Source organism: Vidua macroura, chromosome 4, assembly GCF_024509145.1.
Source record: "Vidua macroura isolate BioBank_ID:100142 chromosome 4, ASM2450914v1, whole genome shotgun sequence".
In the NCBI taxonomy this organism is placed as follows: Eukaryota; Metazoa; Chordata; class Aves; order Passeriformes; family Viduidae; genus Vidua; species Vidua macroura.
The window spans coordinates 26,944,696-26,971,691 of NC_071574.1; the positions used below are offsets into that span (position 1 = coordinate 26,944,696).

General features: G+C 37.2%; 1 protein-coding gene across 1 annotated transcript in view; it reads right to left on the reverse strand.

Annotated features, from left to right (window-relative positions):
* Window positions 1-26,996, reverse strand: part of COL25A1 (collagen type XXV alpha 1 chain) — a 297,981-nt gene that overhangs the window by 39,998 nt on the left and 230,987 nt on the right. The window contains exons 13-18 of the mRNA XM_053976587.1: window positions 18,073-18,126; window positions 16,476-16,502; window positions 14,138-14,182; window positions 10,107-10,139; window positions 9,901-9,936; window positions 5,997-6,041 (exon numbers count right to left, since the gene is read on the reverse strand). Coding sequence (XP_053832562.1) covers window positions 5,997-6,041; window positions 9,901-9,936; window positions 10,107-10,139; window positions 14,138-14,182; window positions 16,476-16,502; window positions 18,073-18,126 — 240 coding nt within the window. The remainder of the gene's footprint in view (window positions 1-5,996; window positions 6,042-9,900; window positions 9,937-10,106; window positions 10,140-14,137; window positions 14,183-16,475; window positions 16,503-18,072; window positions 18,127-26,996) is intronic.

Consider the following 26,996-nt stretch of genomic DNA (forward strand, 5'->3'; position numbering starts at 1 on the left):
GGAAATGAACAAGGTACAAGGAAATCTGATAAAAAAAAGTAACCCTAACCTCATTTCATAAGGTCTTTCTTAAGGCTTTTAATATCACTTTAGAATTGGCTCCAGAAATTGCCAGTTAAAACAGGTTGTCTGGCTCACTCATCGCATTTGAAACAATATCTTTACTCCCTAATCGTTCTCTAAACTTAGAAAAACAATTGTGGTTTAGAATTTCCAAAAGCGTATTTAGACTTTATGATTCATTTGGAGTTAGGGAAGTAAAACCTGGCTAAACAACCTGGCTGAAACCCTGAGGTTTCACAATAAGCCTCACTTTGTATGACATATATTGCTTTTTAGTGAGCCTAATTTTCTTCTTGCTTTGAAGTTCTGTGTCCCTAGAAAGTATGTTGCTTTGGGAGAGTGCTATCAGAACCAGTAATGATTCTGATTAATTCTGCTTTCATTAATCATATAAGGGACATCTCACTTGAAGGCTAATTATAATCCAAGTCAACGTGGTAACTATTTTTGAGGATAGAATAAAAACACTTGTTGTAACGAGCACCTAATTTTTAATTCTTTTCTATGACCGAACTGCTAAATGATGAAGAGTTTGGCCCCAAATTGTTTCTGTTAAAAAAGACTTACATGACAAATCTAAGGAATTTTGTTGCTCTTCTGAAAGCTAAGGAGCTTTATTGCATGCCCTCACTTCTGACCTTATAAAAATCAGTATTTGAGAAATAATTTCAGATGACTGATGTCAAGTCTTCTTTGTGGATGACAAAATAGTTGATTTCTGAATACAGTAGGGTGTTGGATTCTGACATTAAACTGTTTTCAAATTTTTTTATTCACACTTTTTTTTTTGTACAACGAAAAATTAAGATATGCAATAAAACATATGCTGTAAAGTAGTTCTTATAAACTCAGTCTTCCAATTATTAACAGCTTTAGAGGATACAACAGTCTGTGTTTCAGTTCCTTATGTGTTAGCTTTTTCCAGGACCGAAAATAAGAGATTTGGAGGATATAGTTTGTGAGAGATCAATAAGAACTTGAAGAATTAATCAAGATCTTACACCCAAGTAAGCAGCCCTGACACATGCATACCATCCAGTGTTAATGATGATTTCATTTTCTGGCCTTGATTCTCAAAATCAGTTCTTGGAAATTACATGTCTACCCTATCCAACTGATTGCTGCCATAATATATGGAAAGCAGACAGCTAGGAATCAATAAACAAAGCTATGTGTGTAATATACAGATATATGTTTGTACATCTACTTCCATTATGGAAAGCAAATACTCAAAACACATTGCACAGTCATGTAATGTGTTTTACCTACCAATGCACAGAGACACTTCTGACACCCAGCCCACCAAAGGTGGGTACTAAGTCCTATTTTTAGATTAGGTCCCACTTACACCCAGAACTTGCAGAGAGGGGGAGAGAGAGAGAAACAGAGAGAGAGACAGAGAGACCCCGCAGGTTTACTGTTAACACTATCAAGGAATAAAAACAACAAGAAGAGTGGAAATACAGAAAAGGAAAAATGCATTAGGAAAATCAGAAAAAGAACAGCCTTCCTAAGAACTCCTGGGAGAAGAGGGGAATTTACCAAACTTTCCTATAGGCAGTAAATGGCATTGACTCCAAACCAAAATGCTTAGAACTACCATTCACTTCAGATTTCCTTTCATTTTGCTGCCAGATGGTAAGAGCAGCACTTAAACACATAACTTCAACAACACTTGCTCTCTTTTCTACAGGAGTTTAAATAGGAGACTAACTTCCATGCATCCAGCTGGAAAATTCTCTCTCATTTAGTCCGAAATTTCTCTTTTCTAACACAACTAACTGGGTGAAAGTAGTACCAAGCCCATAAGACCTTAAAAAAATACGTTCTGTGGAGCAGAGAGTCTTTTAATCTTTAGAGGACAAGATCTCTGAGTACGTATAGAAAAAAAAAAGAAATTTAGGTACAGAAAAAATTAGAACCACTTTTGCTTTCATAAAAAGAAAAATAAAAGGATATAAAATTGATTCAAATTCCCATATCCTATATCCTTATCCAGGTTTTTCTGAAACCTTGCTCAGGCACAGTCTCAGGGAAGTCAATCCAAAGTGATTGTATAGAAAGATGCAAGCAAGACACTGTATACTGGCGAATCTATTGAATCAGCCACGTCCACTGAATTTCAAAACACAGAAAGCTTTCCATACTTCCCAAAAGCAGAAGAGCTAAGAAGACTTTCTCTTCTCATGTCAAACCACACAATGGTTCCATTTTTTTGAATACAATAAAATAAAAATTTATATGTGCTCATAAGCTTAAGTTCAGTACTTGTTTTAAAATCTGAGAGACAAATGCCAGAAATACCATAGAAAATCTAGATCCTGCAAAAGGTGCTGTTACTGAGAAGAGGTTTGTGTTTTGTGAAGGCTTCTCACTGCAGTGAGGAAATTGAGGACTGTACAGGCCAAATTCCAGAAAATGCAATGCAACAGATTTGAGAGGTCTGACATTACAGTGAATGAGGGCATGCATGATTTCCATCACAGTAAGCAAGTGCTGCTTTGTAAGTATCTTCCTGCAAAAGTTATGAGGTAAAACAGATATATGAAGTTTGTGTTTCACAGACAGGCTTCTGTGTCTGTTTGGCATCAGTTGGGGGATAGTAGAGCGATGAGTTAATATTCTGAGTTTAGGTGGAACACATTCAGGGCTCATTAAGTTTCCAGCCATTCCTAAACAGCAACAGGTGCTTGAGAAACGTTTCTCCAGTAAGTCATAGAGAGCTTCTACACTGTCTTGGAAATAACTGACTGCACTTGTGTTTCCTCCACGGCACCAACTGACAAAGGAGGAGAGAAGGAAAAGGAAGAAGAAGAACTCCCAAAACATCCGCATGTGCCTAGTGAATGAGTCTAGCAAAGTAATAGAAGACCCTGCTGTATACCCTGAATTCAGATATGATACTTGCATGTCTGTCCAATGTTGCAACTCATTCAGACTGCAGTATCACATTTACACATGTCCTTACAGGCTCCCAGGAACATTGGTAAATTGATCCAAATGGCGTTATAAGAAGCTGAAAGTTTCTCAGTGATTAGTGTGTCCATTAACCTTTCCTGTATGTTGAAGCACAGAGGAGGGAATGTCTTGGGAAGCTTGTTCAGCCTTGGGAAGAAAGAAGAGTCGTAGCTGGAGAGATCCACTGCCTGACACAGTGTTTGTGTTTGCACAGGTTGGTTTAGCTTTTGTGAAGAGTGCTCTGCATGTGCACAGTTACCTAAAACATTTCGTAATACAGCCTGCCACTGCAGAGAAACATTCACAAGGAAGCAATTTTAAGGTCAACTAACAGATTTAAGGAAATGGGACTTAATATTTAACATTTAAGAACTACATCCAGGAATTTTCAATGTGTAGAATAAACCTGTATCGTGATCTTTTCCTTACCTCTTGCAAAGTTTGGAAAAAGCCTGAAAAATCCCTGCCAACAGCTACTGGGCTGGCATGCAAATGCATGAGAATGGTATAATCAGTTGGTTAGGAAAAAATTTCCTTATGGAAGCTTAAATTTTGTAACAAGTTCTTAGATGTTGCAATGACACTATGAGAGGTTCTGCTAGGTCTTTGATGTTATACCACTACTGCATAGCACTGTTAAGATAGAGTAGCAAAAATGTATCTTGGAGAGTTTTATAAAGTCCACATGGGAACAGAACCCAAAATCCCAGAAAAAAATTGTAACAAACAACAAGGATCACTCTGGAAGGAAGAAAAAAAAAAAAGAAAAAAAAAGAAAAAAGAAGTCATTGCTCCAAGTAAGATTCTTCTTGGTTTTGTACAAGATGACAGCACCAACTGATTCCAAGTCCAGGGAACTGAGTTTCCTCCACGCTCAAGTTTCTCCTCCTGTCTCTGCTATTTCAAAGTAGCTTTTGATCAACACCAGATCACTGGAAATTTGTTTCTCCATGAGATAACAATGATGTTGTTTTTGGAAATCAACGTAATGATCTTACCATGGTGGTACATAAATCTTTGCTAAAAGGGAGGATGAGAAAAGGGGGGAAACTACTACTTTACCTTTGCTGATGCGTGCCCATATTCCTAACTCCAGCCATTCTCTTGTTTCTGCTACCATTTCTTATGTCACAGACATAGTCTCAGTGACTCAGAAGAATCTAGGGTTTTTTACTACAGACTGCTTAATAAAATGGAGATTAGAAATGCCTTGAAATGAACAGCAACCATCCTGCAAGTCTGATGTGACCAGATATCCTTTGCTCTGTCCTGTGCACATTCTGCTTCCTTGTCACCATCCAGGTCGCAGAATGCAGAATTGCACTAGATGAAATTTCTTCACTGAAACACCACCAGTCTCCCTCTGGACTGGATTTTAAACACAAAAAAGTATTTTCCTAAATGATTAATATTTGACTAAATGATTCCATTTTGTTCTTCAGGCAACTACACTGTTTTTCCACTGCATCCACTGAATTTGGAAACAAATTTTCACTGGGCAAAACTCCCACACTTCATTTGTTTCTCACTTCACATTTTGTCTTTCAGGTGACTCTGGAAGCTGCGCTTCTGAGCCATTCTTATTGCCAACAAATAATTTTCCCAGAGCAGCCACTCAGATGTAGACTTTTTAATTTACTGGTTATATGAGTGGACATGTGGTCTGCATGAACATGGGAACCCCAAAGACCAGCTACGGCTCCAGTTGCTTTTGGCGGGTGTCCCTGGGATGAGTGCCTCAGGCAAGTGCCCCACTGACCTGCAACTGAGCTACCTCTTTGCTCAGTTAAAGTAAACAGAATAGGGATTGCTGCCAAAGACCCTAATAAAAATAGCTTAATCCCACAAGACTTCTCCTGCATGATCTTCACTACTCAGCATAGAGTTTATTCTTGAAGAAAATGAACAACCTCCACAGGAACTACATTTTAAGCTGTTACAACACACAAAACCTAATATGCACATTCAATTTTTCCCCATAATTCACTAGTAACACAGAAGCGACACTATGCTTCAATACTGTGGCAATTCACAGGTCCCTTGAGAAAATCACTGCAAATATTATACTCCATGAGATAAATCCTGAATCCTTCCACAATGGAAAAGAGTTTGGTCTCTCACTTATCCTCCTTTTTATGAGGGAAATCCTATAAACTTTCTCCTTGAGACATACACAAGGCCATGCTGGAATGCAAAGCAAAGGTTTCAAAGAGATTTTGTTTTCTGAAAGGACAGTCTTTGACACAAAGGAAAAGTGGCCATTCTGATCTGCACTCACTCAGGATATGTGAATCTGCTCCCTCTGTGCAGAATTACACAGTTACAGCTCAAACTGTGCAAGTGTCTGCAGATCCTAATGCAACCACTTATGCTAGAACTAAACCAAGTATGTGTCTTTTATATCAACTTACCTAAAGATTCCAGACAAACTGGAAGTCAGGGACTAAACCAAGTATTGTGTCAGGGACTGTAGCTAACACTGAATAGAGTATTATTAAAACATTTTGACTTGTCAGTGGAAATCACTGCTGTGTAATGGAGCACAGAGTATTTCTGTCAACAGAGCCAGGTCTCCACTGCCTGCATATAATTAATGCAGTTCTCTGGCTGGAGGCTTGGTTAATTCAGTAGGATATTGCTACTGGAAAGTACACAAAGTGGAAACCAACTATAAGTTTGATGACAAGACTTTTCCATTAAAGAAAAAAAAAAAAAAAAACCTCTACTATTTTAGATTTTTAAAAGAAAAATCTAGAATATTCTGCTTCACATTTTAATGTAAGACATACTGTTTGGCTACTCATAGACACTTAACAGATTTTCCATGTGATAACTTTCTGTAAAAAACCACAGTTCAATACCTCAGAAACAGAAAAAGATGTAAGACAATACAGTAAGTCCATCTGAGCCACATTCTTGCATTCCCCCCTCTTTGAGGTCTTCCCACCCAGTACAACAGGTACTACAGTATTTACCTTTATTCCAGGGAGTCCAGGAAGCCCAGGAAGGCCTGGTTCACCCTACACAGGAAAATCACATAATATTACAGACATTATCCAGTTAAGGTCACTATGTATTGAACAGCCCTGTAAGTTCTGCAGGAAGATAATAGAGCATGAGTGATTGCTAGTCAGCTCCAGCAGGATTTTTTCAAAATGAGTGACTTAAATGTACAATTAGTAAGAGTCATGTTAAGAACTTAGATGTCTTCTGGGAACCTTCAATGTGAAGATGACACACAGGGCTGAAAATCCATGTCAGGAAAGCCAAATATGAATTCACATTAGACTCCAGCAAAAGAGAAGAAAACAAGCAGTTTTCTAGTTCATTTTACACACTGCCATTTACATTCCATATTTATGACAGATGTTTAATTCTGTTCCATTTTCAACTCTGAGCTAGATACTGTGCTGTGTGACTCTCTGATTTAGCTACAAAGCAATTCAGAAGAGCTTGCTTTAAATTGCACAATTCAAGCAGGACTGCCTAATTATAACTGGGCCATCAGTTTTATAGAGCTATCCACAGCATCATTTCAGAGCTTGTTCTTTATTTGCGAACATACACGGTGTCATGAAGGATAGTGGGAATGTAATCTTTTACTGCTTTACCCAGAAAAGCCTTGCTTATTTAAAATTGCAATGGAAAGACCTATAGAACTCTATTTGCAAGGTAATTTTGTAACAAGCATTGAAAACTGAATGTATTCATTTTGCAATTAGTCTAAGACAAGAATGACAACATTCTTACAAATGGTCATTTTCAGATATCAGCTAAATGGAAAGATGCTGTCTAGGGAAATAAAGATGATGAACAGAAAAAAAGAAAAAGCAATAACATGTGAATAAAGCATTATTTTAAAGGCTGGGGATTTTATTTTAATACAGAGATGGATTCTAACCAGCACCTTGGATCTGAAATTGCCTGAACTTTCTGAAAGCTCAGGTTTGAACTCCAAAGCCAACTTTTACCTTTATAATGAATTGAACTATAGTCCAGATTTTTTTACACTCATGAGGCTTTACAGAAATCCAGACTTCAACTCTGCGGTTTGGGCTGATACCTACAGGTTGTGCTATTAAAATATTTTATGTGCCTGTGTACACACACGCTTACTACATCCATACACTCAGGCATACACACACAAACATAAACACACCTACAACATGACACAGCTGTCCATCAAACTGCACTACTCAGAGACACTTCTTTGAGGCAGAGATAAGATATTACATAGACTTGAAGCATTCATAACAAAACTACACTCTGCAACAAAATGAAAAACACAATAGAGGGTCTGCAAATCACTTCACCAAATGGAATGATTTTTAAGTGGTATAGAAGGATCTGATAACAGCTTCTTTGTCTGTTTTAGTTTCTCCGAACTTCTAACTGTTCAAACTGCCTAAATGCACAGGAAAGATTCCAGTCTCAAAATATTACATACACAATCAGATGAAAGAATAGAGGCTAGGATGCCACTTTTTGGTGTGTTGACTATCACTTTCTAAAGCAGAAAATAGGTTTTTACTCTTGAAAAAGAATAATGTTCCACTTTACTAACAAAATTTTAACTCCAACCCCCTACTCTGTCTTTCCACTCTTTGCATGAGCAGCCATACATACAGCACTACGACAATCAACTTTATCCACCTACTTGTGGAAGCACTACATTTCACTTGCAAGCACAGAACTGGAATATTTATAATTGACATTATATTAGTGTTGCTGCAGTAGGTTACTCTCTAGCCTTGGGACAGATCTAACCCCCCTACACTCACACATAATAAGCAGAAAGGATCCACCAAAGCCAGTTCAGAGCCACAGTAATCTAAAACAATTAAAATGCCCCTAAAAGATACATCAATCAATCAATCAATCATTATTTCTTAAATACAGCTAGCATTATAGATGGATGCAGAGTATTTACTTTTTTGGACCTTTCCTAATATAAAAATTCCAAGCATGATTTATGAGAAGAATGATTTTTAAAGAAACCAAAGCTGTATACTAACTCTATTACATAATGGCAGAGCAGCTCATTCTGTCACCTCAGCACACGATGTTGCCCACAACAGCCTTGTCAGACTGCTGAAATATTGTCACATTTCATTTCATGCAAATAGTATTTGGGTGGGCAGCTCAACGCATATTTGTCCTTTGAAGATGGATAAGGGACAACTAGAAGAAGATAAAAAGAAAAATATAAGGAAGAAAAGAAGACATAGGAAAGAAATATGAATGGCACACAGAGAAGAAGAAAAGCACTGAGATGATGTGGATGGCAGAGACATGCCTCCACCTGGAAAAAGAGCCTCCCACAACCTCTGGTGGTGTGAAAAAGTCCCTGCTAAGCAGAGGTGCAGGGCAGTAGATATGGCACACCTGGCTGGAGGAGGCATGCTGACTGGGCATGTTGTGGAAGCTGATGGTTGAAGCTGGGACAGGAGTTGTGACACACTAGGAAATCATGAGGTGAATGAAAGGAAGACACTAACCCCTGTCTGGTGTCAAAAAGAAGGTGAGAATGCAGCAAGTCTGAACTGCATACCTCTCACTCATCCATGTTGCTTGAATTACATAAAATCTGAGTGCCCGAGACTGCGAACCAGAAGCCTGCTGATAAATCACTGCTAGTTTTACCTCCATGGCAGCCACTTAATGAGAGTCTGAATCTCCACAGGTGCTTAAGTGCATTTTCTAGTTTATTAGCCAAGCAAAGCATACACTGCAGAATTCACACACTGAATGATTCTGTGGATTAGATAGCTTTAAACTACTTTGATTACCTTTCCTAATTAAAACTGCACTTTACTAAGGAACTGCATTTGCCACCGTAATAGTCTTATTTAGTCTCTGATGAGAGTTATAATTTCTTAAATAAAAATACCTAATGTCTTATTTATTTCTTACTTACATGTGGTTTGGGGTTTTGCTTAGTCACCAAAATATCTTGATTATTAGAAAATGGTTGTCTTGTCATCCACTATATAGAATTTTAGCTCTTGACTGTCTGTCTGGAATATCTCAACTGACAGAAGGACTCTCTTTGACTCTGGCAGCAGTGTGCAGTGGAAAATTTTCAATGTTGTAAGAGGCAAGAACAGTGCCAATGGCTCCAGAGGGAAACTAAATATTGCAATGCACAAATCCAGTTCTCTCATTGTCTCTTTGCTCTCCCTGCAGGACCTGCCCCCTACTCTCACAAAAGGCAGCTGAAGGCACAGCATTTGATGTGTTTGATGTACTGTGCATTCAAAGAGCACATTCCCCAGCTTCACAGGGCCTCGTGCAGTACAGTTATTGTAACTCCTTCAAGACCTTTCCTTGCAGAAGCATCCTCAGCCACACAGCACCCAGGGGAATTTCTTACACTGGAGGGAAGAACAGAACAGCATTACCTGGTCTGTGTCCTTCCAAACACACTGCATGCCACTGATGGTTTGATTTCCATCACAGGTGTATGTGAAAGGGATTCTAACCAGTATTTATTTTCTTCCTGATAAGATCTAACAGTGTACCACAGTTTGAAGATTAATAGTCAAACATGCAGAGTTAGCTTGTGATGACCCAAGGAGCAGAGCCATTCTTTGTTAGTCTCACCAGCTCAATGGAGTAAGCTTTTGATGCAAGAAGTATGCTGGGGCTAAAAGGGAAGGTGGGTTAGTCAAAATTGCTTTTCATGTTAATGAGTATCATCATTCCTGTGCCTTTCTAAAATACAAAATAAACATAGACCAAATGTGTACAGCCTTGGGCTGTTAAATTGTACTGCCTCGGACTCATCCCAGTGCAGGTAAGTGCCACTGGTAACACAGATGTAACATCATTTATCACAAATCCAGCAGAAAAGGAAAACTGAACATTTCCAAGTAGTACCTTTTGTCCAGGCCGCCCAGATTCACCAGGTTCACCCTAAAAGAAAACAGATGAAGACATGAGATCTGAGAAAATGAATTAAAGATGGAGCTGTGGAAAACCATAACATAAATGATACCCAAAATGTCTGTGACACTGTAAAGTAACACAGTGAATGGAACAACCACCCCTCTTCTCCCAGCACAACTTCTTTAGAACTCCATTACCTTAATTCCAGCTGCAGAAGAGCCAGGGTCACCCTGATAAAATCCACAAGAAATAATCACTCTTACTACATAAACAATTTTCCAGGAAACACATAAATCATGTAAGAGTATAGCAACATTATATAGTAAAATAACTGCATAGCAAGACTGCCTATTTTCTGTGCTACTAAATAGGCATTTAACTAATTAATTACATCAGTGTGGTTCAGAAAAGCAGCGGTGTTGTTTCCAAGACCACGTAGAGAGAGATTTAGCTTCACTCACCCAAACACCTATTATAGTTAACTTCAAATTTCACAACTAATAATGTAGATCTAATAATGGCAGATGTTGTATAAATGTACTTCACACAGCCAGAATATGGGACATACTTTGACATCTCTAAATTGCTGACCTACATTAAAAATAATTCACTGTTATTTACAAAGAATATAAGCGATCATTTGACCTAATTTTATAGATGGCAAGTGTCGGGACTCAACTGACAACATTTTTTGTGCTAAGGGAGATTCACATTGGAAAAAAAAAAAACAAACCATTGACCTATGAGTTTATCACCATCAGGACAGGTCATAGTTTTATTTCCTCAACACTCCAGTGTATTTAAATGGACAGATTAATGCATGAAAGGCTATACTTTACAGGATGAGACAGTTCTGGTAATTTACATATTCAGGAAAGGTCTCTGTTCTGAGAGTGCATCTAGCATTCAAAAAGATTTGTCTACATTTTGCTGGGTTGACTGGATTTCATAGGCACTGATATGCACAGGACAGAGGATCAGGTTTGTTTTGTTTTTTGGTTTTTTTTTTTTTTTTTCTTGAACAATATGCCAAAGGGGAAAAAAAAACCTAATGAAAAGTTTGCTAGTTAGGCTATATACTATTGAAGATGACTAGCGTGCTTCTATTTGAAAAATTGTTTAATTATTCGTTATGCAGAACAAATGTACATTGCTCACTGAAAGCAGCAAGTTTTACATAGCAGCAACTTCAAGCTCCTGAGCAGCCTGCGTGTGATTTACATAGTCAGGATAGAAGCCAGCACTGTAATACACTGCGGAGATGTATGAGCAGAGTATAAATGTTTAATATTATTTGTACAAAATACAAATAGAGGATACCCATTTCTGATGTTTCTGTGAATGCCATAGCTTTACAGCTGGTTTGGGCATGGTATCTTTTTGGTATGGTCCTATAAAATTAAATTGTACTGGTTAACATGCTCATTGACCTCTGAAGAATAGGAATACACTGCAGCTTGCAGTGAGTGAAGAAAACACAAAAATCAGTATTATGAGATTGATACATGCATGGAAACCCGAGCTGCCTCATTTTAATAGACATGCATGGGTGACACTGCTAATATCCCTTACAAGCACGTATACCTGAAAGCCTCAAGAAACTTTTATAGCTATAAAGGGCAACAGCAACTAGCAAGACACATTAAATGGTTAAATATTTCAAAGGGCAATGATGGATATGGAGAAGATAAGACACAAAATATTTATAATCCACCTTCATGCAAGAATAAAAATTAGATCAAAGAAAAAATTATGGTACAGTATGTTCACAGTTCACTACTGAGTCAAGACAGTTTGCTAATGAAGAAACTTTAAAAAGGGAACATGTACAAAGAAAGAAGATCCTTGGTAGTTTCTAGGAACCAAGGCTACAGTAGAAGAACAGAAACAAGAACTCAAGCTTGGCATTGACACAATCTTCAACAATTCAACAAAGACATTTTAATTCTAAAGTCTCAGGTCAAGAATTAAGGACCCGAGTCCATATTTTTGAGTGTCACTAGGTACAGCAGTTCAGTAAACAAAGGTACATTTTTTTCACAAAACAGGAACCTGCTCCTAAACCAAGTCTGGATCTGTTGTCATGTGGCATCTCACTCTGTCCCAGATGAATAAAAATTTATTATTTACCTCACAGAAATTCTATTTAAGCTTTCAAAGGAATGTTTTTAAGTTTTATGGAGTATGGATTAAACCTCCTGAGCAAAAACTTCCTCCTATGCTGAAGTACAGGCAAGAATACAAACCCTGTTAAGCAGCTCAAGTGTAATGTAATGACACCAAGTTTAATGCATACTCCTAAATTATCTGTCAAAAATCACCCTCATAATCTCTCTAGAAAGTGGTGTTTGCAAAGCTACCTATCAGAAACTTTAAGCTGCAGCTCTCCTCTAAGAACTGTATCATTTCTTCTGGGTGGCAGATTGTCTTGTAGGCAGGGGAAAAGAAGAAAAATACTGAAAGTCAATGAAGTCACAACTCTGGAAAATCTGGCAAAAACGAATGCAGACGACTCTAACCCATTACAGCTAAAGCAGTGCACTCCAAATAAATAGAATATATTCTCATGTCACCACCCATCTCTGAAAATAATATGAAACCTAGAAGAGATGGGAGACTTCTGCATTATGAATTTCAGGAGGTGTCTTGAAATTTCTTCAGATATAGCAATATAAGAAGTCTCCAGAGAACCTCTACTTTCCACAAGTTGATCCCAACTCGACTGCCTAAGTGCTGAAAGTTCACACAGCAGTATTTAAAACTTCATACATGTGCAGAAAGTATCTCCCACTGAAAGAAGGAGAGAACTTTTTTCTTTCCTCAAAAAAGATCCCAAACGGGGATGTGCATGCTGCTGATCACAGGGCAATATGGGCATCCTTGTGGATGCAAACTCAACCTCAAGGCTAATGAAGAAGAAAAGCAACAGGTGAAGCTGCACTAGGCTTCCCAGAGAGATTACAAACTTACCATTTACTTGTTGTAGAACTATCTATCTGAACAACAATCTCAATTCAGACTTGTAGCAGATTATATTCTTAAATCCCGTAAGAGTGGATCAAGATTATGTTACCAGCATACATCGTGTAAGTAAGTAAATAAGGTTCTTAAGACTTCCATCTATATTAATAAGCATGACTGCAAATAAAGTATTATCTAAATTAATTCCAAAAATCAAGTAATTTGACTGTTCTTAAATCTAATGTCTACTTTTAATTGCTGATTTTAGAATATGCCTTAAAAACCTTGTGCTCTTCAAAGTACAGATTTACTGTACCCAAATGATAGCTCCTGAGGGATTTGCATGCATTCCTTACCAGCTTGATGAATCCATCATAAATTTCTCCTTGAACTGAAATGCTGTAATTTGGTTAAGCCTTACGCATGCAGGGGTACAAGAAGAAGTGCTTATGTTTCTGCCCAAGTGTAGTCATTAAATGTTTTTTAGATGCATATGAGTTCAAAAATGATGGCCAGAAGAGATCAATAGGCCTGACCCTTTCTCATGTCCAACACAGCCTTTTCCCTGACTGCTAAAGACTGGCTTGTGTAAGGAAACCACACTGAAAACTCCAGTTCAATTTTCTGAGCATGAGTCTCACATAAAACTCTGGAAAATAAAAATTTTGAAAAGATCTAGTTTTTTTTGGTGATTTCTACAACATCTTGGTACTTTGCAACAATGAACTAAGAAGGTATAAAGTGAGGTTATTGTTGATGTCACTTGGAATAAAGATTTAAAGTATGTTTATTGTCAACTCTTGATTTTCCAGCTGCTAATTTGGGAGGGAAGTTGCCTATCATGAAACTGTAATTTTTGTCCCATATTGGTTTGGTCCCACTCTTTGATGGAAACACAGAAGGGGAAAAGATAAAGGGTATACCAGAAAACACAGCTGTAATTCAAAGGGCAGTTCCAACTGGCAGGTTGTGACCAAAGCTTCTGCATGATGCAAATTTCAACAAAGAGGAGTGCTAGCTAGAACCATGCTGATATATTCTGTACGAGGGCTACTGCTGTATAAAGTAAGAAATCTTATGCTCAGCTGGACGGAATAGTGAAATTTTTTCTGTTCATAAGAATGAACTCAGTCAAATCACTCACCTTTAAAAAAAACTCAGCTCAAAATGCATTTTTATTTTGAAGAAATTATTATTTTCATTATTTGGTTATACTATAAGCATGCCTAAGGCACACATTTTCTTCTCTTCTAAGAAGTGTTGTTACCTTTTCTCCTGTGTCACCCTTCAGTCCATTCTCACCAGCATCCCCCTATAATTGAAACACACATTATATTTTAATGATTTTCTGTAAGCACACGGTATGCAGAGAAGAGTCAGCATTCCAACATGATTAACAACACAAGCTGATTTTGTTAATCACAGGGTCAGTCTCTATGACACGGTCAGGAAGTGGCTATGTCTTACACAGACTTCACTATAACTGCGATCCTTTCACAGACCTGTGAAAAACCCCCACCACAAAGCATCAAAATACCTGCTGGTATAATCTACCATCTTTCTCAGTTCACTGCAGTTTAGCAAGGAAGGAATGATTTAATGATTTCATGATGATTCAGCACTTTAAATTACAAATACATTTTTCTTCCCAACACAGACACATTCACCTAGATGCATCTAATAAAATTCAGATGACAGTTAGACAATCCCAGTAGTTTTTACTGAGATTCTCAAGTAATTTATAGCATATACTCTCTGAGACTGAGGTCCTTCATGAATGATTCACAAACTAAAAAAAATTCACTAAAGGTCACTCCTTCAAGGAGCTACCAAATGACTTTATTCCTACATAAATTCTATGCACTGTTTTTGTTAAAAAGTGACATTCAAATAGCACCTTTTCTACTTTAAAAATGCCCAAAATTTTTAAATAAAAATTTCACAATATTTATCTATAAAAAGACCTAATTTCCACCTAGTCATGTAACCATAAAAGTCCAGACTACATCAAATATGTTATATAATTTTTATGTTAAGAATACAGGCTAAAAATTTCTGTGGGACTTGAGGTTCATGTAAAGTGCAATAAGTATTTAAAATGCCAAAAATATCAATAAAAATAGAGCCTAAGCAGACTAAAAACACATTCCTGGCCTTGGTCAGATAACAAGTAGTACTGTTCAAATAACAGTATTCAGTATCTCTCATATGGTTCTGAAAACCTTAATGCGAAATTACATTTGGAGAGGACTTAGCAATTTATACATCACAGTCACTGATATAATGGGAACCAGCTAACAATCTACCAGCACTTTAATTAAGGAAACATACATGAAACATGGAAGAGTAACAGTGAGGAATGTCATCCCAAGTTCATTTAACATGATAAAGCATATTGAGGGGATCTGTAACCACACTTTTTAGAAAAAGACGAAGGATAATTATGGAAAAATAGAATGGTTTTAAGTAACAAAAATTCACTACATATTAAAATTCATTGTTATTCCTTTTATGTCTGAAAACAAACTAAGGATTACTGAAGTACTTTAAAAATATCATTTTAACAGAAGAAATTATTTCATTATGCATATTTTATGATTACATAGTTCTGCATGTGGGGTACACAATTTGAAGACTTCCTTAGATTATTTTTATGGTGTGCTTTTGAAAATGTGAAATTAATTGCCTTGGCAAAGCATGTTTCCAGTTGCTATTACACAGATTTATATGGATCTGGAAGTGAAATTCAGTTGCAGCTGCAAAGACACCAGTAGACATTTCTCAAGAGAAAATTGCACCTCAGTACAAACAAATTACTTTTTAAATATAAGCTCAGTATACTTGCAAAAGATGAGGCTGTGCATGGATTCCTACCCAAAATAAGGCTTATGCTATTTCTCAAACTGCCCCTGAGCAGATGAGGAAGCTCAGCTTCTACCAGCCACTATGCCTGGAAGAGCAGAACTCCTCTTCTGCAGCATGGAGCTTGTTCCACCCCCTTGTCTTGCCTTGGTATGACTGGACATCAGAGAAGCAATTTCTTGCTAATTCACTGCAAGAGCACCATCATGCCTCTCCAGACAGCATCACTGGAGATCATGGGGACAGACTCCCTTGCTCTTAGTTAAAATGACCCAAACACAAATGGAGAATTCCATTTTTATTTTTAGTACATGGAGAGCTTGTTATCCAGGTATCACTTAAAATCTATGTAGTTTTATCATTCTGTTACCTAATTGTTTTATTCCAAACAGGTGTCAGAGCATCAAAACCAAGTTATGAGAAATGTGTGGATCTCTAATTTATTCAGACAGGCTCATTATTTTCTGAGACTCACTATAGTGAGGATTAGTTGCCTGATTGTTCAGCTGAGCAGCCTTTAACACACAATCACTGCACTCTGTGTCTAATCCCACTGCAGTAATCACAGATCAATAACTTCCATTAGCAGGTATTATCTGACCCTTGGAAAGGCTGCACAGTGCCACTCAAGTTCTAGATAGGAGCTGTGGTTTTTTATTTTTAAACTTGGGATCAGTGCACTGGCGATTCTCCAAGCAAGTTATCCAAAAGAGAACCACAACAAAGGAAGTGAAACATCTCACCTTTTCTCCTCTTTCTCCAGGGTCACCCTAAGGAAAATAATTGGAGCAAAGAAGTCGTAAGTTACTAACTCAGGGAAAAACCAAACTGTTAGCTTTACTATCATTAGTTATTACTAATGTTAGTATTACTATCCTTACTAATAATTATGTCACTACTGATGACAATATCTCTGATGTTACAATACAACAAGAAAATCTCCAATGAACAATAAAATACGTAAATTTAATAGATCTCAATGGACAATACAACTTCAACATTTTATTTTTAAAATCTTCAATGGTTTACATGTGAAGATCTCTCGCTCTATTTTGTCCTAGACCCTGACAAAGAGACATATGTCTTTGAGAAGCAGCCTGAAGGGACCTAGGTGGCTCCTATGTGTGGCTCTCCTTGTTTCAGGAACAAACAAAGGAAACAAAAAATCTGAATGTGAAGGGAAAGTCTTAGGATTCTGTCAATAGCTCAGAAAGTTCCTCAAGAGAGAGAAAATGCCTTAAATGTCTCAAACAAATTCATAACTGGTCCAGAGTAAAGAGCCTTCAGTATTCTTTATATTCTCTGTAACAACCTCTGTAACAAAATGATGGCTTATAGCCATTATTTTTTTCAAAATTAAAACGTGCTTGAGAAACTGCAAAAGCACTTTTGCACACCAGCCTGACCCTGACAACTCATCTCTGCATTTGTGGCTCAGAGCTGCGCTCTGGCTTATCTTTGCCCCTTCTGATGGCTGGCAGTCGCTAGGCAACTCAGGGACTACAGCTGTGAATACGAATGAAGCATCAACTGCCATAATTTGGCTTCTTCTGTATACAAAGTAAGAAAAGGTCATGCTCCCAAATGATTTGTTTTCATTCCTGATGGACAAGCAGCCAGTCAGTAAATGTAAAGAGGCTGCCTTGCATGTCTGTCAGTGGCAGCATGATGCACAGAATCAGCTGAGGAGCACAACTGCAATGCTCACTCGCAGCTGATGGGATTAGAAATTAGCATTACCCCCTCCAAGAGGCCCAGAGATCCCATCATCTTGGACATGTCGTGTTTTTTTTAAATGAAGTTATCATAAGCTTTATGCTCTATTTCACCTGTTCAATATTAAAACAGCAGAACAAACTATGTAACAATAAAGTGCAAAGAGTCATTCTGATGTAACGAATACAGGCTGAGACATGCTCCTAATGAGGCTTGTTGCTAACTTCCATAATAGCAAGATCAGCCCTCAAGACTTCACCCTGACATTTGTCAAAGAACTGACCACAGCAGTTCTTGAAAAGAAGCCTGAAACACATTGTAAGGGGCATAAACAAAGCCTTTCTGAAAAGGTCCCCGAATTCCCAAACACTTGCAGGCATATTGCATTCAGTTGGCAGTGGATGCCTATGCGTCAGTGCCACTGACCGGAATTATACATGCACCGCAGAAGAATATGCTTCTTTATGGTGAGATGTGTAAAGCCTCTTACAGCACTGATCACTGGAGGGAGCCGATCATTAAAAGCCAGTCAGAATATAAACCCAAGCTGGAAGGCACAACTGTCATCTACATATGCACTCACATACTCTGTGCTTCTTTTTTTAATTCATTTTCAATACTGACCTTGAGCCCTGCTTCTCCCTTCTCTCCTGCTATGCCAGGCAAACCAGGTTCACCCTAAAGGCAAAGAAAAAGAAAAAAAGATGAAGTTAAGAAAGACATGATGAAATATATTAACCTTCTCATAATGGGTCAGTAATGATAAAAACAATTCTAAAAGACTCTGCAAAGATGTACTCTGCAGCTGGGCACTAAAATGACTTATTTTGTCAGTTAGGGTAGATTAACTCTAACCAATGTAAGGTAAGAATTTATTCTTCTGAAGAAGGTGGAAACACACAGATATCACATTAAACAGAAAGGAGATTTGTGATTCCTGCTTCTTAAAATCTGTCTAATTAACCTTAAAAGCACAGTCTTCCCAGCAAGACTGCCAATGCTTTCCTCTTCTCTAAAACTTAGAAATGCTGCAAGAAAGGCTTATCTTAATTTATTTTGACATTTGTGCTTCTGGTCTCAGACAGAAGACAGATAATGAAAAAATAAGAAAAGCCTGTTTCAAAAATGGAAGAATTTGGAAAAACAGAGAGCTTTTCAATTTTTTGAATATACTTTGCTTATCCATTTTTTATATTCATACAAGTGGCTGAAAAGTGGTTTTAAAAAATTTAAGAACTGTCAGCATTACATCAATGTTCCAAATTTTAGGTATGTTCAATGGGTAATATATTACTCTTCTACATCTTAAGGAGTCATAAATTATTTTTATAAGTCAATCAGCAAATAACACTTGTTTTCAATCTTCTTTCCCATCTTCAATTTTAAAAATAAAGAAAAGAAGCAAACAAGAAAAAAACCAACAGATATTCATTTTAGATAAAATAATGCAATGGTTAGACTTTATTGTAAAACAACTAAAGTTAATGGCTTATTATGAAAAAGCTTCTGCAGATGTGTATCTCAGTTTCACAAGAAATACCTTTGATAACCCTCACAATAGAGAACTGCATCACACTTCTGACATGGCAAAGCACATTAAAGTGACAGCCAAAGAAAGATTTTTTAAAGTCTGCAACTAGGTCCTTCTAAAAGCCCTTTGCTATTTAAGTGTATAAAAATGTGGAAAAGTTAAATCCAATAGCTAACATAGCAATCAAATTTGGAAGAGTAATTTGTATCAGAAACTCAGTGAACAATTTTCACAGTGTTCAAATTTAGTACACATGATGAACCAATCCTCTACTCAAAAACTAGAGAGACATTAAGATAAAGGCTCTTCCATACACAAGAAGACATATTTTCTAGTCCTCCATAAAAGTCTCCTATTAAGAACTTCTCTCTTTCTTAATTCTGCAGGCAGATTTAACCATAGATGTATTAGCTCTGATTGTCCGTGAAAGCAAGTTCCACTGTATTTCTAAATTAGGTAATGGAATCATTAATTACATTTTAATTTCCTCAAGAGTTGGACTGTTTCAAAAAACAAACCAAAATCATCAAAGTTCTAGCAAAACTCTAGTGAGGCATTTTCCAAGCCAGAGCAAAAAATGCTAGGTACCATTAAGCCCTCAGGGAATTAAATAGTCACTTGTGTCAGCCCCTTCTCAAGGCCCCTTTGTACTGCAGTAGCTGTGAGGCTGATAAAGTGGCACAGGCATTTGATATGTGAGTGGTCAGGATTTGAAGCTGTTGGAGATTAGGTGTGAGTGTCCTAAAGGATTGACCTAAAAGGCTCTTGAAGAAAATTGCCAGTTGACAAAATGAAGCAGAAGGGACCCATGAATATACACTTGTTTCTCCTCATCCCCATGCCCCAAACACGCTTGTTTCCGTTCCCTTCATTTTCAACAGCTGCTGTTGGCTGATGCTTTCAGGGCCTTAAATCTCGAATCAAAAGGTTGAAGTTCCAAGCTTGCACTTTCCTCCCAGGTTTACATATCAGTGCTATGGATGCAGAGAGCTACTGCTGTGACAAAAAGGAGACCGCAAAAATGGAACAAAAAAAATTATTTTCTTTGGAAGAAAGTGAAAACCTCAGCCTGTCACCTAGTCATAGTAAATCCCCATTCATACCAGCAATAGCATTTCTGACCGATATGCACCTTTGCTATGCTCAGCACTACACTTACAGTACTGAAAGTACTAGGCAGAGATACTTGAAGTGCAGAAACTAGTTCTGGGAATGGGTAAGACTGAAGGCAAGCCTAGAAGGATAACACAGAAATGACCTCGTGCCTTTATGTTTTGAAGTGATTATCGTTCAATTTCTAATGTTCAGAAGAACAGGGAAAATATTCCTTTCCCTATGTTAGACCTCTATTCCTTTGTCTTTACAAGGAATCAGGGAGTAATAAGGTGAAGTGAAAATGTACAGCCCATAAGCTGCTCTTGTCCTAGCCCTGATAAACATTCCCAGTGCACAGTTAAACAAGCTTTATGCCAGGGAGCCTCCCTTTGTCACTCTGAAATGTCTTGTAGGCTTGGCAGTCTGGCTTTATGTGCAGATATTTTTATCATTCCAGTGAGCCTTAACATAAACCCTCCAAAATAAACAAGAAAAACCAAACCACAAAACAAAAAATAAAAATGCTCTGCTCAAAGTAGTTATGAAGCAAAGAGCTGTTAACTTTTGAAGACGAGTAGATTGATAGCTCTTCCCTACTCAGATACTGTTTCATTTTAGACGTGTTCATCCCAAAAAATGATTTTGATTCTTGGCATGAAAATAATTTAAAATATTTCTGTTAGGAAGTATAGTTATCTATTTTTCTTCCATTTATTTACATTTATTTATTTATTTATTTATTTATTTATAACTAAAAGCGTGTATTAAAACCAGAGTGCAAAATGCTCTAAGAGTAAAGCTGGAGTGTAAAATGCTGTATAAGTACACTTCAGCCCCACAGGTTAGTGTTTTGGAGATGAACAAAAAGCACAACTGGCCTTTTAAGAGGCTGAAGATGATGACACTGCTATTCAAAGAATGATGAATGCAAGGGAACACCAAACATTCGACAGTGTCATTCAATGCAACAATTTAAATGAGACTGCTTTTCAACCTGATAAAATGAAAGAAGCTATAAAGCTAAGCCCTCAAGTCATATGTTTTTTACATTCACCAGGCCATGGCTAATGTCTTTCCTGACTGCTGTTGTAGTCTCTCTTTAATTGCATTGACAGCAAAGGTGCTAGGTTGCAGAAACAATTGTCTCCTGCACATCAGCTAGCTTTCAAATCAAGACCACATATTTTTATTTATTTTTTCTTTCATAGAATCACAGAATGCTTGAACTTAGAAGACACCTCTGGAGGTCAGCTTTGAGGCCCTTACTTGGATTCTACCCAGTATGTCCATGTCTTTCTTGTAGTGAGGAGCTCACAACTGGACACAGTACTCCAAGAGTGGCCTCAACAGTGTTTTTATCTCATTTAAAGAGTAATTTTTTCTATAGTACATCTAACTTTAGCTCACAGCTTGTCTTTCTCCAGTCATGAACTCTTGAGAAATTATCAGTAACAGAGTGATGGCAATCATTCTAAAACTTCCTGGTGTCTATAAAAGACAACCCATGATCCCAGTTAGAGAATCAATGAGGGCTAAACTGTACCCTCACACAAGAAAAAGATGCAAGACCCAGAGAAATTGTGTAAAGGTACCCTCAGAGCACCCCCTTGGAACTTTTTCCTAAAAGGGCTGGACAGTGGGGAAGATGCTGTAGTGAGGTGTGAAGTGTCTTGGTACTCAATTTAAAGGGCAATTACTCGCCCTTTCTGCCCTTCTGCATTCTTATTCTCAGCTAAACTGCAGAAGCTGTCCTGTGCAACAAGGACAGCTTGGAACTACGTGTGGAACTACGATGATGCACCAAAATAAAAATAAAATTCTTCCTCCTGGCATCTCCTGGCACTGAGATGGGCTGTGATTTCCAAAGGCCACCTCAGCAATGTGTGGTTTAACTGATACCGTGATGGAAAGAGCAAGAGCTCCATAGGATGCTGGGGTACCAGCAGCATCTTATGTGAACATCCTGCCTGTCAAGGTTCTGCTGTACCAAAGCAGCAACAAAACTATCAGATGCACAAACATCACACCCCACACTGGTAAACATGCAAATATTGCATTAGAAATACTGTTTGGGTAACCCTTGACTTCTTTTTCATATGAAGTTATTTTTATCTTGCCTTTGTGTAACTTGACCAACCCCCTATCTCTTTCCTGTATTTGGGCAAAGAACAACTTTCAGCACTCTGCTCAATAAATAAGTGTAGCAGTTTCCTTAGATACTCTAGTGGTAGGGGCAATCTTAATGCTTACACTGAAGTGAATGTGAATTTTGTGAATACTCAGGTGTATAGAGCATTGCTTGGGCTCTGCTGGTAATATGAGAAAAAAAATCTGTCAATAAGAACTCATAAAATCTATTTCAGAACAGGTCTAAAAATGTATTACCCACCAGAGTCCATATTAAAGGAGCTGAGGTAGTTGAAAGCATGCTTCTCCTTACTGGAGTGCTTTCTGCCCCTGAGGCATATACCTTCATATCCAGAATTAATCAGCTAAAAATAACATGGCTGGAGGCCCCAGCTTTTCTTGTTTGTAACAGAAAAACAGCCTGGAGGCTGCAGTTTTGAAATAGGTTTTGTTTTGGTGAGATGCATAACTCTCTACACCAGCTGGTTGATATCCACCTCACCCTGAAAGAAAGGCTGTCAGTATTGCTATATTTTTCAGTCACTAGAATGTAATCAATTTAAGGATAAGGAAACACAAGAGACCCAGAACTTAATCCAGTCTAATTTCACTCTAAAATACACAGATGAGGAAAGAGGGTAAAAAAGAGGTTTTTCAGGAATGTTACTATGATTTCCATTTCAAACCAGGTTGAATTCAATTCCTTTTAACTTGCTTTTTGTGCCCCTCAAAAGTAACTTAAAAGTATTTGTTTAAGGACTGGAAATCTCTCCTGGCCCACTCACCAACTGAAATTAAGTAGAAAGGCTCCTCAACAAGACCCAGCTAGCCTGCTGGGAATTTTTGAACTACATTTATAATGTTTCCTCCCTTTATTTGAAAAAATGTTAGTACATGCATACCCTTCCTCATTTCACTGAGAAATTCAATACTGCCACCTTCAAAATGTGTTCCTATACAGAACTGTACACAGTAATAGGGAAATACAAGTAAATTAGAGAAACAAAAAGCATAAAGATAGCAGTAAGAAATGTGCATACCCAGACTCTGAATCTACTGATATGATGGACAATTCTTCTGAGGTTTATCATATTGCTATTGCAAATCTACCAGAAGAATTTGAAATGAAGGGATCTATCCTGACCACTCATTCTGTTTTCAATATACCCTTACAAGAAACCCACCAAAATATCAAGTATTACATAAGAAAAAGTGATTTCTGGAAGTTTAGAGTGAGGGGTTTATGTACTCCAGACAAACTCTTATTTATAACAAAGAGAGTTATTTGCACAAACACCAGAAACTGCATTCCTTCAGGCCAAATACCACCTTAAGGAATCTCTGCTTTTCTCTTTGTGTGCTGCTGAAGTAATTGACAGCTCTTATCAAATCAGCACCACTTAACAAATACCAGAATATATATTCTATACTTGCAGAGTTTAACTTTTCAAGAAGCCCTTTGCGGCCATTTCAACACGATTAATGTACAGTTATGACATCCTTAGACCACTGCAACCTCCTAGCTCCATGCAGAACTAATGCTTTTTGTACTTTTCGAGTGCCTGAGGAGCTTCTGCCAGGGATAGAGAAAGGGAAGTTTATCTGCCATTGCATTGTGATAGAAAGAAACCTGTGGATTGCACAACAGTCTGCAAAGGAAAAGGAGCACTCAGAAAGATTCCGTATTTCAGCAGGTTTTGGTCCATTCCAGAAAGAACACTCTCTCCAGATGTAGGTATTACTAAGCAGCTCCTTTCCAGTTACTGTTCTCAAGATAAACTTGCTATAGTTTCTCAAATGTAGGAACAAATGAAGACTGTACATGTCCTTGCAAGACTACCTGTAATGTTTCACTGGATTTGGCCTAATGTGTGAAGGTTTTATGGCAGTGATTTTGCTACTCTGAATACAAGAAAAATCTACTAGTTAACAGTCCTGCAAAAACATGTGGGTTGTGTAAAATTACACTTACTCTAATATCTAGAGACTGTCTAAGACAAGTGGTTCATATGTTAAGGGATTAAAAGACTGTTTTAAGTGCACTCAGAATTTATGATCTCATTCCCAGACCTATGGTCAGACTTGTCAATCATCTCCTGTAACTCAGTATTTCAATTAAAGAAGAGGTGAAAAGAAAGAAAAAGGAAAATTACAGAGGCACGTAGATGATGATGACCTAACTCTGTTTTGTTCAACTGCTTGAGGACAGAGCAAAGTGAATACACTGCTGACATTCGTTGGCTGAAAAACACTTAATCGTCCAAACGAGAAAAGCATTCACACACTTAACTTTAAGCATGTGCTTAACACTCACTGCCTTTTAAACCAAGGAAAAATATTAACTTGGAACTTAGTGCACTGCACATGCTGCTGTCTGACAGAGCGAGCTCACTGACCAAAAGGCAACCAAGACAGTAAGGCCTTTGTAAAGTCCTTTAACTACGTAACTTCTAAAAAGGGGATGACTTGCATCACACATGCAAGTTGAACCCAACTATTCTGCAAGTCACCATGAATCTGAATGAGTAAAGCCAGAAATGCCAGCAGCTGGCTTACAGTACAGCCCAACTCTCAAAACCACCACTCTGGTTCTCATCAACATCTTGCGTGTTGCACTGCACTGAGAATCTGTTTTTTCACAGAAATTGGAAGAACTGACCTTTTGATAGGAAAATATTAATATGGGATTGCTAGGCTGCATTATATTTTCTAACTTTAGACAAACACTGCCTCAGTTTAAACTTCATTTCTACCACTGTTTCCAAGCTAACAGAATTTTTTAATCTATTTATTAAAAGAGATAGCAACATTCAACTTTCATCTGCCTAGTATTACATGAAAATAACACATTTTTTGCTAATAAGGAAGTGGTTTCTAGTCAATATCGACCAACAGCTGAGAAATAAAACTAAAGAATGCAACAGCAATTTATTTTTATTTGTCCTGGTACCTATGTTTCATTTTAGTAATTCAGGGGTTTTTTTAAGGTCAAAAGTAAAGCAGTCCAGCTACACTAAAAATACGCTGACATCTTTAATAGAGTGGTAATAATTTTTAAATGTCTGCAAAGTTATAGATGTGATGAATTTTGAATTAAATCAAATAAACAGATACCCATAAATTGAAAATATTGGAGTTTTTAAAAAGCACAATTAAAAATTAATAATCAATATTTAAAGATGTGTTTGCATCTTTCCATAATGTTCAACTGTACATTTCTTTTATGCCCTCTGAAACATGACAGCAGATAAGTCTATGTGGTCTCCTAAAAACAGCCTTACCAAAGAGCGTAAAAAAATTCTCTGTCTCCCAAAATGACACATTAATCACACATTTGACACATTTCATTAATATCAATTTTTTCTGCTCATCTGAGTGAATCTTTCTGGCTGGAGTTTGTATGATTACTATTAAAAATAAAGTTCTTGAATAAATATGAATCATCAGTTCTGTTCTATTCAAAGTGATTTCCAACTTCACCTTCTTACATATTCCTACAGATATGCCACAAAGTAAATTTTCACTGGCATTTCAGTCAGGCCACAAAAATTACTTGAATTATGTACAACAACAGCATCTCAGTTGGTAAGCACTGTCTACCATTCCTGTTGCAATTGAATGCAGTTATAAAATATGAAGGAAAAAATCTGAGGACTTAACGCAAATTTGTTTCATATTATTTTCTTATAAATTCTAGTATTAAATATATATATATGTGTGTGTGTGTGTACACATTTAATTCTAAATATTTTTTATTTTGTTGTTTCACATTAATTGTAATACTCTGAATAGTTTAAAATAAATTCCTATCACTATCACTAAAATGAAAGAAATTATTATTACATTATTTCTTATAATCACTCTGAAAACACAGGTCTAATACTATGTATTATGCTATTAGAAACAATATATCCTTTTTTTTTTTTCTTTTTTAGGAAAGAAGAATTAAAAGTAAATGATTTGAAACAACACTTATTCCCAGGGTGAATTCCTAGGAATATTCATTCCCTCTTGGTGAGGGAAGCAGAAGAGAGGATTGTCTAACACAACCCTTATACACTACCATCTGCTGCTGCTTGAACCTGGTGAACATATATATCATCCTTTTGGCGTCCCTTGCCAGTACTTTTGAAGTTCACTAGGAATGCTAGGGCTTGTGAGAACAACAGATGGATAATACTCTTTACAGTCAAGGAGGTATACTATTTAAACTTCATCACTCAGATTTGCCAAAAAACCTTAGCAATGCTGTAACACAGCTCTGCTGCTTTGTTCTGACCTCTCCTTATGGAGGGCCATTCTGAACTATGACAGTGACTTGTTTAAATTAGCATTTCCTCTTGGTTGTGCTCAAAAATATTTGTTTGATTTATTCCTCTTTCAAATTATCCTCCAGCTGCACTTCCACTTCTTTTTACTTCTCTATTTATAGGTTGTAATAAAAATGTATTGGTACCACATCAATACCCAATATCAATATAAATGTTTGCATCATGAGACTGAGTTAACAAAAAGTAAAAAACCCTTTGTTTGTAAACATGCTGACTCAAGTAACACACTATTAATATGCATTTCTTACTACAACCTATCAGTCATCACCAAATTTGAACACCAGACTTTCAGCTTATTTAATTACATTTGCTGCTTGTTCAGGTAAAACTAGAAAAAAATTACTTCAGAGCACAAAGCACATTATGCTATATTATACATGGTCTTTTCCATGAAGCCAATTTGAAGCCACAGTTCTGGATATAAGGTTGCATATTGCTCATGTGAACAAGCCTGAAATTGCTTT